At 38.5% G+C, this 17,623-nt stretch overlaps 1 protein-coding gene across 2 annotated transcripts in view; it reads right to left on the bottom strand.

Annotated features, from left to right (window-relative positions):
* Nucleotides 1-3,703: 3,703 nt before the first annotated feature.
* Nucleotides 3,704-17,623, bottom strand: part of ndrg2 (NDRG family member 2) — a 53,409-nt gene continuing 39,489 nt past the window's right edge. Inside the window, exons 2-16 of one of the 2 annotated variants that reach the window (XM_063009042.1) lie at nucleotides 17,406-17,499; nucleotides 17,090-17,131; nucleotides 16,661-16,766; nucleotides 14,965-15,085; nucleotides 14,343-14,405; nucleotides 13,915-13,975; nucleotides 13,483-13,569; nucleotides 12,046-12,102; nucleotides 11,851-11,945; nucleotides 11,727-11,765; nucleotides 10,702-10,753; nucleotides 9,388-9,435; nucleotides 8,703-8,738; nucleotides 8,551-8,602; nucleotides 3,704-8,262 (exon numbers count right to left, since the gene is read on the bottom strand). In XM_063009042.1, coding sequence (XP_062865112.1) covers nucleotides 8,099-8,262; nucleotides 8,551-8,602; nucleotides 8,703-8,738; nucleotides 9,388-9,435; nucleotides 10,702-10,753; nucleotides 11,727-11,765; nucleotides 11,851-11,945; nucleotides 12,046-12,102; nucleotides 13,483-13,569; nucleotides 13,915-13,975; nucleotides 14,343-14,405; nucleotides 14,965-15,085; nucleotides 16,661-16,766; nucleotides 17,090-17,131; nucleotides 17,406-17,480 — 1,098 coding nt within the window. In that variant the 5' untranslated portion in view covers nucleotides 17,481-17,499 and the 3' untranslated portion in view covers nucleotides 3,704-8,098. Of the gene's footprint in view, nucleotides 8,263-8,550; nucleotides 8,603-8,702; nucleotides 8,739-9,387; nucleotides 9,436-10,701; nucleotides 10,754-11,726; nucleotides 11,766-11,850; nucleotides 11,946-12,045; nucleotides 12,103-13,482; nucleotides 13,570-13,914; nucleotides 13,976-14,342; nucleotides 14,406-14,964; nucleotides 15,086-15,992; nucleotides 16,026-16,660; nucleotides 16,767-17,089; nucleotides 17,132-17,405; nucleotides 17,500-17,623 lie in introns of those variants that run through there. The other variant, XM_063009043.1, reaches the window with a different exon arrangement.

The raw sequence follows: 17,623 nt of genomic DNA, 5'->3' as shown, positions 1-17,623 counted from the left end.
GTTAAAAACCCTAATAAAACCTGCTGTATTCTGGTTTTAAAGTGTCCTCATTAATTTCCTGCTGTTACAGACATGACTTAGTAGAAAATTGCATGTATTATGTGCAGTTGATAGAATTTAAATATAAATGATGCTTTACTATAAATGACACTATTCTACATTTCACTGTGGTGGCTATCAAAACCATAGATGATTTTATCAGCTGTTTCTAGCACATTCTTTATGAAAAAAAACCAGACTCTTTACAGCTGTTAAGGCTTGTAAGTTCAGGGAACAGCAGTTCTTCAGTTCTGCATCTGTCTGACTCCAGAGTTTGACCGTATGCAGTCTTAGATTATGATTCAGAAGAGTTCATTCTTATCAGTCAGTTATGACTCCAAAGTTCTCCAAAGTGCACTTTTAATTGTACTTCTTATAGTTTCCTATTCCAAGTAATGCAAAGTTCACACTACACGACTTTTCAAGTTATCAGGTCACTTTACAGTTCACACTACACAACTGGATCTCTTGTAATCGGGAGTCTTTCAAGTCGGTGTGTATTTCACACTACACGACTGATCGGTGATCGGGGGTTTCGCACTACACCATCTATCACCAACTGGAATCGCAGGCAAGCTTTTCTGGTCACGAAAACAAACGCGAGACGTGGCGAAAGGTATAACGATACCATGTCCAAAAATGCACGTCAACAAGAAGCGAGCGATCAAAGTTTGTGCACTGATTTACAGCATAAAATTAAAGAGAAACAATAAATGAATGAGTGGATTCGGCTACATGAACAGCATGGATCGTTCTATAGTGAGTTGGAGGTTAATACATTTTTTTGCAACGCAGCGTGGGTGTTGTGTTTTGTAGAGAACGATAAGGTCAGAAATACTGTAAAACTTGTGTGCAGATGTATTCTGATATAAACTATATTATGCCCCTGTCCCACCTGTTTACAACGCCTCCCCTGCATTTCCACTCGCACCGCATCTTGCGTTCTCATTGGCTGTTCGACATAGCACTCATTGCCAGTCAGGCAACTCAGATTCAGATATCTGACATGCTAGAAATCTCGCTTGGATCGAGTTGTTGAGTAGTTCACACACAGCGATCGAGAGCCGAGTTTTGATCGCCGAGCGAATGCAGAGTTTCTCCCGAGCTGGCAAATCTAGCACCGACCAGTTGCCGAGCAAAAATCTGGGCAAAAATCGTGTAGTGTGAACTAGGCATAAGATAGATGGCTGTATCCATCTTGGATTTAAACTCATAACTTAAATTTATTAGAACAACATTTTTTTAAGCTGTGTACATCAGATAAAATCATGCTATATATTTTTTGGAATATGTGTATATTTAGTATATGTGCTTTGCTTATATGTTTCTAGTGTATCTTTCATCATACAGAGCTGACACTATGGACAAAAATATGTGGACACATCCTTACTTATCATTGCATTAGCCACAAATGCAGATGATCCATTATATAAAATAAGTGTGCTTCAAATTTCATGATCTCAGTTTGGGAATCCATGTATGTGTTAAAAGCAAGTAATCAAGCAAACTAAAAACAGTTCATAAAAAGATTCTTTTTTTTCAGAGCCTGACCTTGCAAGACAAAGTAGAGAACATCTGGGAGAACATCTGTCACATTTGGCATGCTTAGGTTGGCCAGGTCAATCAGTCCTTAATCAGTGGAAGATGCCCGTCACAGTCCTTAAGCTTAAGGCTGTTTGTCTAGAAATGTGCCTTTCTAAAGGAGAGTCTGACCATCTGTCTGGGGTAGAAGCAATAATATCAGGAATCTCTGAGATTAAACTAGAATAAAGCACCAAAGATAAAACCACTGCTAACTGCTAAGATAAACATCAGTGCTTGTCTGAGAGTTCCAAACAAGCACCTAAATTAATGGGGCTCATTGCATGTACCAGGAATGTATAAAAAGTGGAAGCATTTTTTATACACAAGTACATGGAACATGAAACTGAACCTTGTGGGTCACCATACTGAAACATTATAGCCTCTGAAGATTTTTTTTAGCTAAACCAATTCATGTAAGATTTTAGCCTGAAAAATGTGTATGTATAAATAAACATTACAATTATCAGATTTTATGATGAGAAATTAGCTAAGGGCAAGAGACAAGGGGTGGACACACCAGCAGAGATGTTGCCAATGTTTAATAATAACAAAAGACAAGACAAGGTTACACATGACCTATGCTAAGCTAAATGCTAACACTAAACTAAACACACAATAAACCGGACAAAACTATACTAGACCCTAAGCTAAGCTAATGCATACACGCTACCACAAAAGCTAACAAACAAGAACTAGACAATATTCACTAAACAACACTAGAACCGTAAACCAGAACATCAACAAAACCAACATGAGGAAGAAAACCAAATCAAGACAACCATGAAAACCAAAATATACCAAACAAAGTCATGCACTGGGGGAAAAACCAAAATAGTCTCTCCTGAAGGAGCCAGGGCTGCTTGCTTAAATGCTGTGAGCATTACACCTCAAACGAGGTGCAGCTGTGGATCATTAGACTGATTAGTAGACTGATCAGAATTGAGGAGTCTAGTGCTCCTAGAGAGAGGCGTGGCACATCTTCTTCTTCCCCTTCTTCTTGCATACGGGATGCTGCCCACGTGTCGGAGGGGGCGTGGGTTAGCTTCGTTCTCCTCAATTAGAGCAGGGATCGGCATTGGTGGAAGCGTGATGCAATCGGGCAATTGGACGTGCTAAAAAGGGAGAAAAAGGGGAGAAAATGCATAAAGAAAACATATATATATTTAAAAAAGGTTCATGGAACAGCGTTCTCTTGCCAAAGAAAAATCATAACACTTTTTCTTTTTAACAGTCAAACCAGCCCTATTTATACTACCAAATACAAACTATTTATACACAAGAGGAAATAAAACAGTTACTGTATGTATCACAACAAATATATAGCTGGAGAAATCTGAAATCTAAAAACTGTCATGATTCACATCCTTTATAAAGATTTGTAAACATATTTACATTCAGCTTCTGCAAATGAAATAATTATAACCTAATAAACAATTAAAAATATAATAATACATTTAACAATAATTATTCAATTCTTATCAATTGAAATCAGTAGGTGACTCACCTGGTTTTGGAATCATAGCACACACTTGTCATCTTATGGTCACAACCATATCATTCGGGCGGCACGGTGGCTAAGTGGGTAGCACTGTCGCCTCACAGCAAGAAGGTCCTGGGTTCGATTCCTGTGGGTTTCCTCCGGGAGCTCCGGTTTCCTCCCACAGTACAAAGACATGCAAGTGAGGTGAATTGGAGACGGTTTGTGAACTGATGAATCTTGTGTAATGATGAGTAACTACCGTTCCTGTCATGAATGTAACTGAAGTGTAAAACATGACGTTAAAATCCTAATAAACAAACCATATCATTCATTTATACTGGACAGGGTGCCAATCCATCTGAGAGCATTCATTGATTAATCTTTGGTAAACACTTCTCCTGGATGTCTTGGATAGAACGCCACTCCAATGCAGGGCATCAAACACTGCCATTTTCATACTCTCACCTAATGGAAATGTAGAACAGCCAGTTCACTCACTGGCATGGTTTTAGCAAGGCTTGACCCCAGATCCCAGGCACTCACATCAGATAAAACTTATTCATTTGTTATCCTAGTAATAACAACTCAAGCAAGCAAACATGATTTGTATCCCCTTTATTAATACCTTTTTTCAGTTGTTTAAAGCATTACACAGACGAATTAGCCACACTAGCAACTTTGATTGTGTCTTATATTTCACATTTATTTATTTTTTTGTTAATAATATTAAATTCCCTTTTTAATTGCTGTTAAAAAAGGTTTACACAAGAACAAGCACAGATGTTTAACTTGTGAGAAGTGAGCCAGTAACCTATCACAATAAGGAAAAAGGTATGCTTGAAGGTCTAACAGGGATAACTGAAAACAAAAAAGGATAATATAAAACAAAATATAAAGAGAACAAGAACAAGAGATCGCACAGCTTCAGCCACAAAACTGAGAATTACAATCCATTATTATTTTTTTCTGAACAGAAATCCAACATTTCCCTTTTTGGTAGCAACTCTTTACAGAAATGATAATAAAAAATGTACTCAGGGAACTCTAACAATAGTTTAGTATGTGTCCTGGCAGTGCATAAAGCATTGTAATTGTATTCCTCCTGAAGCTTTTATAGCTTAATAACTGAAAGATCAGTTTTTTATTGGTAATTTTTAAGGTTTATGCAACTTGAACCCAGCAATTTTTAACAAAACATACCTTTTACGTAATGCTTTCTGTATAACTTCTGCTCAAGTCTACAGCTATGCTGACTTAATATTGGAACGTCCAAAATTCTAGTGCACACTATACAAGTTCCAGTCTTTTTACATTGCATTTCACCTGCTTTTATCTCCCAATTTAGCATAGTCAATCTGCTGCAGGGGACCCCTAGTGGTGCCCAAAGAGGGGGTGACTTTACTGACACACTCCCACCGACATGTGAGCAGTCTACTGATCCTTTCTTATACACCCACACGTCGGTGGATTTGCACGTGAGGCCGGCTTCGGCACGGAGAGCCACACCTCGACCTCTGCGCTCATTTACTTCTGTGCAGGTGCCCTGACACAGCCCCTCTGTTTAATCTGGTCATTTCCCACCCTGCAGGCTGGAGGCCAATTATGCCTGCTAGAGGGCACCCAGCCTAACGGTAGCAGAGCCAAAACTCAAACCTGAGAGTTCGGAATCTCTGCGCTGGTGTGCTAGCGACTTATCACGCTGCATCAACTAAGCACTCCTAAGTTTTTAGTTTCTAACAAAGTAGTACACTTGTGGTTGCCCATTACCCATGCTTGTAATCTGCATCTCTCGACTACCTAATATCTCCAGCTGTCCTGAGAGTCCAAGCCTCCGATTGTTACCAGCAATCAGTTACATAGTGTTCACTACCCAAAGTACTAATTACTTTCACCGGAAAGTAAAAATAGGTCTGTAAAGAAAATAAAAAAGTTATTAGAGAGTACCTAAGTAATTGCTAAATAGTGTGCTTAATATTTCTTCACCAACAGACAACTTACTGTTTTGAGTATAGTAAGTAATAATACATTTTGCACTAACACCTTTTTGTTTCTACAACAAAAACTTTGTATGTTAAACTACGACAGACAAACTGGATTTAAGTTGGAGTTGATGCACTTTGTGTCTGATTGTCATTTCGGGATTACAGGAGAGGGATTGAGCTGTATAGAGTACACTTTTCCTCTTTAAAGTCATATAGTGTGCACTAGAACAAATATTTGCCCTACAGTCGACCATTATGTGTTAGAACAATATTGGCACAAACCCTGTAACTTGCAGTCTAACTTAACACATACAGTGCAGCCTAATAAGCAGATCCCAGACTATCTAAGGGTTATTTGTTTAATGATTTAATGTTTTAGGGCAGTGCTATGCTGAATATCATTGCATCACAACACATTGTGTTACAGTGCTGGTCTTTCTGTATTGGCTAGTGATTTGGTGGGTTTAATAACTTAAACCTAGATCAATTTGTTAAGATAGAAAATGTATTAGGCAGGTTCTTTAAAGCTCTGCACCAAAGTGCTATCAACATCAGCACAATGCTGTCAAGTGCTGGTTAGCTGACAAGCTGGCAGTGTATGGCTTACACAAAACGTAATCAGGGAATACAAATTTAATATAAAATGATTCATTTCTTAAGCTTAGGGTGCTTCTAAAGTAAAAATTGGCCAACATCTGGACATGATTCCAAATGATTGTTTATTTAGTTACAAAAGGCTACTTGGTAAAGCTTACCAAAAATGATGTAACATGGAAAAACTAAGAAAAATTGCGTACATAATAATTATGTACAAACGCAGGGACACAACGACTGCTTTAACACTGCAAGTAAAGATGACCAAATCCAATGTGTGCATATTTAAGCAGTAAATCAAAAGTATTTTACACATTTTCAATTCCAGTTTGAGCCAGTTGTGTGTGGTACTAAAAAAAAATCCAATCTCAACAGAAGTCATGTGACTTTTTGTCTAAATCAATGTTTGGTACAGTGTGCCATACGGTAATTACTAATATTTAGTATTTAAACGCACTAATGTGTATTAATATTAATGATCCCATGGTTTCATATGGCTGCAGACAATATAAACTACAGCTACTGTGTGCACCACATGTAAATCACATGACAATACAAACAATGTGCCTGCAGTGTTAGAAGTGAGCCCTACTTAGCTTGGATTTGTAATATCTGTAATGTAAAGTTCTCAGTGATCAAAGTCTTACATTTGTGGAAATACATTTACAGCACTATGAGTGAGTTTACTTCTTCTTAGCTCCAGTTTAGCCTTTGGTGTAAAAACCAAACTGTAAACTTTAGAAGGAGATGCTTATTGTTCAAAATTGACCCACATATGGTAGTTAACAAGCTTATGTCTGCTAAATTTAATTTTTTTATGTTCCTTTTCCACGTGTGCTTGTTGTATCAAATGTATAAAGACTAATACACAGCTCATCCCAGGTACCAATTTTTATTATATTATTTGGCTAAGGGCGGCACGGTGGCCTACCACTGTCGCCTCACAGCAAAAAGGTCCAGGCGGGGGTTATTTATTCTGAAAATTAGGGAGCAAACAATGAGCAATTTGGAATTTGGTTATTACACCTGTAAATGCTGCAATAATCCAGGGCCTCTCAAAAAAATCTAAATAATATAGTCTAAATAGTAGTCTATTTGGAAACATTATAAAACACTGATATTTGGAATAGTGTAAGATCAGAGCACATTAAAAACAGATCTTAATTTTGATCTTGCAGTGTTAAGGGAGCCGATTTGTGTTAAGATTTTTAATGCTAATAATTATTTTGATTGTTAATGTTGTAGTATTGTATTAAAGGAGGGACCACAATACATTTCAGCTAAAAAATGGCAGTGAGCATCAAGTTGTAACATTTACAAGACAGTATAATAAAACCAGACATCATATATGCTTTGTGCCAAGTAAAGCGGACATTAAGATATAACAGCCTGGGTGCTAATTGAGTGCCTAGAAATCACCCTCCAACCAATGCTGACCAAGGCAAAGATAAAAGCATCTCTGCTAGCATTTCTTATCACTTTCCAAAAAACAAATCCTCAAAACTTAACGTTTGTACGATTAAACACGTTCCAGATCTATATTCAAACATCATTCAATTCAGGCAGGCAGTTCGGAGCAGTTAATTATGAATTATTTCAGTTGCGTTGCACCTTCACCCAATATTTTTGCGTCCTTTAACACCAGGTAAATGGAAGACACGAGCTGGCTGCCACAGAAAGACACCAGTATTTAGCCAACACCTGATGCCATTACCCAGGTGGGTCATATTATTAGATTATTAAGCACAGATCATAATACTTCGCCTTGATGTAAGCAGCCGGATTGGAAAATTAAAGACTATAAAATTACAGGTAATATCAGAAGAAGAAGAAGAAGAAGAAGAAAAAAAAAAAATCACTCCAAACACACCAAACAGTATACTGAAACAATGTGACACATACATATGTTGAGTATTTCTACTCTATTGTCTTTTTTCTCTATTTCTTAACATGTAATTAAGTGAGCTGTTATGTTTTCATGACAATATTACCATTATTTATAGATAATTATATCATGTTAGAAGTATTACTACTTAGTATTGGTTAGCACTACATTTGGGGTCTTTCTCTAGCCCCTGCCTGCACCACATAGGGTAAAGGGCTCTAAATTAAAAGAGGGATGGAGAGATGAATTGTATCTTCCTCCCTCTTTCCCTATGTCTCTTTATTTCCACCTAAATTTCCTCACCAACCTGTCACTTATCCCCAATGTTCGGGATGAGCGAATCATAAATGAGAATGAGATTTAGTTTTTTTAAGAGAACTATCTTCCTCACTCTTTTTTTAAGGTCTCTCTCCCATTGTCGCCTTACGAATTGATGAATGGATATGACTGATCATGACCCTGTCATAGTAGTGCCTTCCCTTTTAGCCATCCATCCATCTATCCACCTCTCTCGCCCTTTCTTTCAGTCCCTTTTCAGGAGGACACCTCCATCGTGGTGGAGGGGCTGGGCGGCACGTTGCCACCGAGGGAGCCCTGCGACAGGGTGCGTGATCGCGAGCGGGAGCCGTCGATGGAGTAGGACGAGGAGAGTGAAGTCGTGCGCGAGCGGGACAGGCGGGTCATGCAGGACGAAGCCACTGATGGGGGAGAGAAAAGCAAAACACTGTAAATCATTAACGTTCTTCATAAGCTAAGGTTCAGATTACCTAACTATTGAGTAAACTAATTCTTCAGTCTTTTGTCCACAAAGGCAACGTAAATCATCAGTATCAAAGCAGTTAAGATTCTAGCACAAATCCAGTTGGTTTACTTTATAAAAAGACAGTCATGTAAGCAAAACAAAACAAACTTAAAAACTTGAGTTCATGGTGTGAGTTCTGTACGTTGTGGAAAGGCAATGGAGAACATGACTGCAGGCTACTCACTGTATCCCATTCCCTGGATGAAGTATTTGAAGGCTTCAGTCAGCTTGCTGGGCTATAAGAAGACAGATTTGGAAAGAATGTAGCAAAGTTAACAGAGAAACCATTGAAAAGAAAACAGATGTTTGAAACAGATGTACTAGATGTTTAATTACTTGAGTGAGTTGTGGCATTCCACCAGCATCAGCCATCTGTAGAAAGCACAAATAACAGGGGTGATTTAAGTGAATTATTATGTTTTACTATAAAGCAGAGTTTGTAACGAGCTACAAAGAACATTCTGTAGATTACATGATGGATGAAGTTTTGCTGTGTTTATTAGAATAGTAAAGTAGTATCTAAACTAAGATGTCAAGTACAAACAGTGATTATGAGCAACTGTTACTGTTTTTATATGTCTAGGGCGTCCATAAATCCCCAAAATATAAAAGCTTTGTGAAATTCCATTAAATTTGACTCCAGGCCAGCAAATCAACTGTTTTTTAGATGTATACAACACAATTTCACGGTATGTGACACGATTTTCTTGGCCATGAATTAGGCCTTAACAATTAAGTACCAAAATAAGTACTGGGGATTTTTACTGGGAATTGCATCTTGATTGTTAAACTTTTGTCTATTGGTATGTTATAAACACACACTCTGTATTGAATCTGTATTGGGTAAGTCAGTCAAAATGAAATGAGTTCAGGGCTTCAAAAAATCAATTTTACTACTTTAACCCAGTGTCTGTTCTTTTATTAATAATGACAATGCTAACCTGGGTGTGATATGTACACATGAGCAATCTGAATGAAATGATTAGAGCCAGAAGGAAACCGTATAGGAACTGAATGGTACCTTTAGGAATGATGTGGTAGTTGGATCCAGTTTGCTGTTGCACTCCACCTTATGAAAGAAAAAAAACGCAGTGACTTGACTGATCCAAGTACAGAGCACAGAGAAATCAAGTCAAGTATGTAATCTCGGATATTTCCAGGTGTTTCTGATGTTTTAAAATTCTACAATAAGTTGGTGGGTATTGGTAACAGTGGCTTGGTGGGTGGCACTGTTGCCTCACAGCAAGAAAATCCTGGGTTTGATTCCCAGGTTAAATGGAGATACTAAAATTGTCTGTAGATGTGAATGTGTTTGTGTGTATGTCTGCCTTGTGATGGAGTGGCGCTCTGTCCATCGTGTATCTGTGTGACTTGCGCCTATTGAAAGCTGTGACCCTGATTAGGAAAGGTGGCTTAAAAACTAAGTGATTTTTCTTGTTTGTTAAGCAAATTTCACAACTATACAGTGAAAAAAATACAAAGTGTTGATAATGTAAACACACCCAACTGCAGAGAGTGTAAATATACATACATACATACATACATACGTACATACGTTTTGGACACCCCCGGGTTAAATAACTTTTTGCATGACCCATCATCCCTGACAAATTAAGTACAGCCTGGTTAACTTGTTAGCATCGTAAAATCTAACCAGAATCACTGAAGGTATGTTTGGGATAAAAAAAAATGACAAAAGTACCTTACTAACTGTTATTCTAAAGGTACAGAACTTAAGCAAATTTTGGGAGCCAATGTGGCACTAAGTGAATTAAATTAATACACATGATACATAAAATATGTATAAATTATTTAGTGAGATGAATTGATCTACGTGAATTAATTAATGGAAAGGACAGGCTATGCAAGTGACTGGTGAGTAAAGGACGGGCTATTTTCTTAGAGAAGACTGAAGCACATCATGGTGCTTCTACTGCCGCAAAAAAACTTTAAATCTTGTCTTAAAACCTTGATTCTGTGGGCACTAGGGTGGCACAGCAGTCTTAATACACTAGCCTAACTCAAGCTGACACTAGCCCCGAAGAACATGGAGAAAACAATAAGCTCCCACATAAGTGTCGAGATTGTTTAAGAATCCAGCACTGGCCAGACAAAGATTGTAGCCGGCAGCTTCACACAAGACAGAGAAGGCATGTGTTAGCCTGAGGCATTCTTCAATACGCAAGGGTGTGGTGAGACAGACGGAGAACACTTGTATCTAGGTTCTATTCATAGTGAACCCCCGAAAAAAGGAAATGGGAAGAAATAACCCAGATTTTGTAAAAATGCTGCATCACAAAACCTGAAAAGCGTGTTTGGATGAGTGAGAACTTACTGCAGCGTCTTCATATGGTGCCTGGTCTCCTACCACCAGCATAACAGGACATCTGGAGAGAAACGATGACAAAACATAAGACATGGATTTATGCTTAAATATTCATGCCAGGGGGTTCAAACTTTTCTTGTTGGGGGACACAGACTTTTTTGTAATAAAACAAACAAAAATATAACAGACCTACTTGATTAGTAAAAATTACACCTCTTTTTTTATTTTATTTGAGTGACTAATGATCTATCTTTGGGCGGCACGGTGGCTCAGTGGGTAGCACTGTCACCTCACAGCAAGAAGGTCCTGGGTTCGATCCCCAGGTGGGGCGGTCTGGGTCCTTTCTGTGCGGAATTTGCATGTTCTCCCCGTGTCTGCATGGGTTTCCTCCGGGTGCTCCGGTTTCCTCCCACAGTCCAAAAACATGCAGCCAGGCTAATTTGAGACACTGAATTGTCCTATAGGTACCTAGCCGCTAGGATGCATAAACCAGTGCATTGTAGTGCCGGTCCCAAGCCCGGATAAATAGTGAGGGTTGTGTCAGGAAGGGCATCCGTCGTAAAAACTATGCCAAATCAATAATGCAGATCACGATCCGCTAGCGACCCCTAACTGGAGCAGCCAAGGAAATAGATAGACTAATGATGTTAACTAAGATTTTGCCAATTTCACTCGCCAGTTTATAATCCTAATGGGAAGATTATTATACTTCTTTAAATTAAACATACACACTTCCCTCTAAACTGAGTGAAAAAACATTTATTGTCCCAGCATGTCTGAAATCTTCTGCATTCACTGTCTAGTTTTCGTTTCTTTGAAGTCGCCATGTTTATCCAAAAACTTGGGAACATTAATGTAGGTGTAACGTTAATGTTTTGAGTCAGGGGAAAGAAGATGTGGAGCTTTTTTAGATTCGTTTTATGCAATAGTGACACCCAGAGTTCAAACTGTTTTAATAATAGCAATGGGCCACAAAAGGTCGTAGTTTGGACATCCCTGATTTAAGAGATAGAATTAAATGGAGTTCTACTCACTTGAAACCACTGTTGCGGTCAAAGATCAGATCCCTGCGACTAAAAGAAGAAAAAAATAGTTTTAAGTCTTTTTCAAGTGATTTTAAAAAAAGGAAGACAAAAAAGAAAGAGAGAAAAGGCATACTTATTGTAGCTCTTCCAGAAAGACTCAATGTTCTGCAGGTTGGGAGCTTTTGAGATCCTCTCTCTTTGAGCTTTAACGATGTCTGTGTTATCCTCCTGCAAAGAAATTATATAAACATATTTATCAAACAGCTCAAAATCTTGAAGTTTTTTTTTTTTTGAACACATGCTTGTAGCCTCAGGAATAAATACAAACCTGACTGAAAAGGTGACTGAGGATCTGTTCGGCAAGGGATGAAGTCAAGGTGCTGAGCTGAAATCAGAGAAATGGGAAAAGTGTTAGAAAAGGTTTGGAAAAGGCCTTTTACGTCATCCTACGCTCCCAAGAAGAAGGCTGTTTAAATTATTAGATACCTTATAATGCTGCCTACTGAGGTGCATTAATTCACACTGACTGCATGAGGAGGGAGCAGGTAATTCCATAATTCAGTGCAGCAAAACTCACAAAAAATTACAATTATGGCAGACAAAAGAGTTTTAATTTGTATAAATGTGTAGTGTAAAAAAAGTAGAGTTTATTTCCAAATTTGGGCTTGTCAGTGACAATTAAACCATTGTCAGTAAACGGAGGGAGATGTTAGCTGGCATGCTAGGGGTTGTGTTGCCTCAGCCCATTGGTTTGAATGGCCTGAGGCTAACTCTGTTAGCTTAGTAAGCGAAAACTGTGTTCCATGTCTTATTAGAATTCCTTTCTACTCTGTCTGGTTAGCATTAGTTTTTATTTATGAGATTATGGGTATTGCAGTGTACCCCAAGAAGTACACTGTATGGCCACAAATATATTATATGGACAAAAGTATTGGAACACCCTTTCTATCTTTTAAATTCATGTGTTTCAGCCACAACAATTGCCAACAGGTGTGATTAATCAATTATATACAGTAAGTGATATGCTTCTGACTTTGCCGCAACAGTTTAGGGAAGGTCATTTCCTGTTCCAACATGACTGTGTCCCCTGTGCACAAAGCAAGGTCTTTAAACACATAAAGAAAAGCTTGGTTTGAGCCTGAACAGTTTTGGAATGAACCGGAACATTAAATGAGGCTTGATTTTGACCAACATTAAGTAAGTGCAACAACTGAGACCTTATTGTTTTTACACATCAGTACTCAGCAGTTCCATTCTGTGAACTTACATGAACTACCAAGTTGTTGCTGTTTCACTGTGACAGCAGTAATAGTTCACCAGGGTACAGATGTAGTAAGCATACTTGGAGGAATTTTGGAATTTTACAGCAGTGCTGTTGAACCGGGGAGTTCAGAATCTCAGTGCTGGCGTGCTAACAAAATATCCTACTACGCAACCAGTTTTTGTGCCAATGTTTGTCTATCTAGTTGTGTGCTTAATCATTTAATTAACCAGAAAAGGTTTGTCTAAAACCAAACTGTATTTTATTTTTCCATTACAAATTATATAATCAGCAGAACAATTTGAGTGAAAAGTTGAATCTTTAAAAATTTGTACACAAGTTTAAGATTTCTTAGCATTTAATATGTTCATATGTATTGCTGTAAGTCTAAACAAGCTTCTACTGAGTGAATAAACAACACAAGTCGCTTGAGCATGTCCGTGTGAATATCTGTGTGCACCAGACACAGGTTTAAGAAAAGAAAAGTAAGAAAAAGAAAAGTACCTTTTGGGCAGCCCAGTCCATCCAGCCACGGGCGTTGATGTCAATGTTGATCAGAACAAGTCCTTCCACAGAGTCTGGATTATTTAACTAAAAAAAAGAAAACATTTAAATTACCGACCTCTAAACAGTGCATGATTGTATGAACTGTAGAAAAAAAGTCCAATTTAATTAATCTGATCTGAACCTTTAAAACCTCTCCACTGGATAAGAGATGGACAAAAGGGGACAAAATAATGGTCCATCTGGGTTCATTAAAAAAATTCTTTATACCAAATCAACCCTGCATGTCACATGTAGAGCAAAAGTATTCTCAATGCTACAATTGTGACTACGTCTTAGGTCACATGACCCCTTTTAATCACTGATGGAAGTCCCCCAGTAATACACTACGCAGTATGAATGAGAAATGAAAATACAATGAGAGAAGCTTACAGTGAACTTTGAAAGGACGTAGGCTCCTGCTCCGACTCCAACTCCAATCACAGAACGGAAACTGGACACACAGAACACTGGTTAATAGAACGGTATATACACGCTTCCTTTATAGCACACCAAAGGCATGTGTTCTTGTTTTCTTTCCTTTGTGTATTTGGGGCATTCTGTCAGGATGTGCTTTATTATAATAGATGTTTAGCAGATTTCACAGGTTGGTGGGTTTCTCCTTTTATCAGGTGTTGGTGGGTTATTCTGCATCTTGTGTGTATGACTTGGTCTATGCGTCATCTTTGGTGTGTCCTTGATCAAGCTTGTGATTTGCTATGGTACAGTGATATTTTACTTTTTTGATATTCACTCTGCTATTGTAATTGAAGTTTCAGTTTCGGCAGAATTTACATAAAGAAATGAAGTACTGGACTCACTTGAAGAACTGCACGACTGAAGGAATCATTTCTGCAAGCTCATCCATGGACACGTACTGGTACCTAGAAATGAGAAACATGTGCTTAGTGAAGTTAGGCGTGTGGTGATGTACTGTAATTTGAAAAATGTAAGTATTAACAGAGGTAGCTAAACAGTTAAGATACAGGGCTAGTAATTGTAGGGTTGCTGGTTCAAGCCACACATCTGCCTGGTTGCCACTGTTGGGCACTTGAGCAAGACCCTTAACCCTCAATTGCTTGCAATGTATATGATCACAACTGTAAGTCGCTTTGGATAAAAGCATCTGCTAAATGTCCAAAATGTAAATGTAAATTAAATCTGTATGTTTAATGATATTGTTTGATATTTATTGATATTGGGCAGTCGTAGCTCTGTGGATAAGGTACTGGACTAGTGATCAAAAGGTTGCCAGTTTAAGCCCCACTGCTGCCAAGTTGCCAGTGTTGGGCCCCTGAGCAAGGCCCTTAACCCTCAGTTGATCAAAGTGTATTCAGTAATAACTGTAAGTTGCTTTTTAAAAATGTAAAGTTGTAATCAAATACCATGTACAATAAACTATCATATTGTACCATATAAATACTAAGTTGTGTTTTATTGTACCCAGAAGGAAAAAGTGCAGCTCCCTCCTCCTGTCCTGGGGCGTCCACATGAACCACTGTGAAGTTTTTCACAATCTCCTGCATCTCCTCAAACTTGAACAGGGTGGAAAAACAGCTCTTACCTTAAAGAAGAAGAAAGTAAAGCAAGAGATGCTTAGTAATAAATACAAATTTTAATTTTGTGGAAAAGTTATTGACCTCTTTATAATTGCATCTGTTAATGTTACACTGAAATATTTCAGGTCAATAAAAACATATTACAGAAACAAAACTATACTTTGTTAAGAGACACAGTTATTCAACAACTAGATCGTCCAAATAATACGTTTTGAATAATTATTAAATAAACACACTGTAAAACTGCTAAAGTCATTATGAATAAACACTGGGTGTGACAGGGAACCCTGTGAACTGCGGAGTGAAGACAAAATGTGTAAATGACATAGTGTCTGTAAAAGTAATCCTGGTATTTACACTGTTTTTATTGGTGAAAGAGGTGAAAGAGGCAAACGAAAGGATCGCTTGGAGGCAGTTGGAGGCAGTTATAATATCACACCAGATGTGAGGAAATGCTTTTCTATGCATTAGTAAAGGCTTCTAATGAAAACATAAATAATGAGTCATTATAGTCCTTAATGCTAATAAAATGTGTGTGTGTGTGTGTGTGTGTGTGTGTGAAACTCATTATTCATTCCCACATCAGTAAAAGTCAAAATAACTGGGCACTGTGTGTGTGTGTGTGTGTGTGTGTGTGTGTGTGTGTGTGTGTGTGACTTACTAACCATCCCCACCTCATGAAAAGTCAGTATATCTGGCCGACGGGTGTGTGTGTGTGTGTGTGTGTGTCTGAGTAAAACTCACTATCCAACCCCACATCATGAAAAGTCAGTATAGCTGGCCGACGGGTATGTGCGTGTGTGTGTCTGAGTAAAACTCACTATCCAACCCCACATCATGAAAAGTCAGTATAGCTGGCCGGTGTGTGTGTGTGTGTGTGTGTGTGTGTGTGTGTGTCTGTGTAAAACTCACTATCCATCCCCACATCATGAAAAGTCAGTATAGCTGGCCGGTGTGTGTGTGTGTGTGTGTGTGTGTGTGTGTGTGTGTGTGTGTCTGTGTAAAACTCACTATCCATCCCCACATCATGAAAAGTCAGTATAGCTGGCCGGTGTGTGTGTGTGTGTGTGTGTGTGTGTGTGTGTCTGTGTAAAACTCACTATCCATCCCCACATCATGAAAAGTCAGTATAGCTGGCCGGTGTGTGTGTGTGTGTGTGTGTGTGTGTCCGTGTAAAACTCACTATCCATCCCCACATCATGAAAAGTCAGTATAGCTGGCCAGTGTGTGTGTGTGTGTGTGTGTGTGTGTGTCTGTGTAAAACTCACTATCCAGCCCCACATCATGAAAAGTCAGTATAGCTGGCCGGTGTGTGTGTGTGTGTGTGTGTGTGTCCGTGTAAAACTCACTATCCATCCCCACATCATGAAAAGTCAGTATAGCTGGCCAGTGTGTGTGTGTGTGTGTGTGTGTCTGTGTAAAACTCACTATCCATCCCCACATCATGAAAAGTCAGTATAGCTGGCCGGTGTGTGTGTGTGTGTGTGTCTGTGTAAAACTCACTATCCATCCCCACATCATGAAAAGTCAGTATAGCTGGCCGGTGTGTGTGTGTGTGTGTGTGTGTATGTAAAACTCACTATCCATCCCCACATCATGAAAAGTCAGTATAGCTGGCCGGCGGGTGTTTCCTGTGCCATGCACGGTCACATTCAGCAAACCATGAGGAGTCTCAATTTGGTACTCCTAAAACACACACACAAACACACACAAACACACACACACACACACACAATGCTTTTGTCAAATTCAGCCAAAGTTACTAGTTTAAATCAAATTGAAACAGTTGTGAAAAGATTGTGGTAGGGAGTTCCAAGGTTTCCAAAGTAGGGGTTCCAATGCTGAGGAACTAAAAGACCTGCTGCCAACAGTTACAAGTCTAAAACATTTGACATCAACTGCATTATATTATTTACTGTCTATTAAAAATGAACATTAAACACTCAACACCTAAAGCATTTGAGCAGTCCAGCATTCTACATTCATTGTTTAATTGTTTAGTCACTTACCTGACCGCGGTCCAACAATATCCTGGCTGCAATCTCTGCCTCCTACAACAAGAGAGGAGAAAGCAACATTTATTACAACAGAATTTAATCTAATCTGCCATATCTGATGATATTAGTTTTTTTTTTAATTACTAATAATTCAATAATACACTGTACATCACTAAGTGAACTACAGTTGCTTTACTGTTTAGTACATTAAGAACTCTCGGGCAATGCCCAACAAGCCCTCAGGCTCATACACACAATAAATAAATATTTACTACCTTTACTACATAAACCTTACCACAATTTATTTGTAATTATTATTATATCTGACCTTTGCGTTGTCCGCCTGACCCGTAAGCAAAGGCTTTTCTTCAGTATTGGAGATCTCTTGCATTTCAGTTGTCATGATTAATCCTTCCTGTGTCCTGTGCAAAGAAGAAAAAAAGCATTTTAACTGTATTGTTAAAACACATACATGGACAGATTGCCCACTGCCCACAGCAGCTTGCAGGATTCCATGGGGTTTTGCATCAGTCTGTTAATTAGAGA

This window comes from Trichomycterus rosablanca, chromosome 14 (genome assembly GCF_030014385.1).
Source record: "Trichomycterus rosablanca isolate fTriRos1 chromosome 14, fTriRos1.hap1, whole genome shotgun sequence".
NCBI classification, from domain to species: Eukaryota; Metazoa; Chordata; class Actinopteri; order Siluriformes; family Trichomycteridae; genus Trichomycterus; species Trichomycterus rosablanca.
This window is presented reverse-complemented; position numbering and strand designations above follow the sequence as displayed.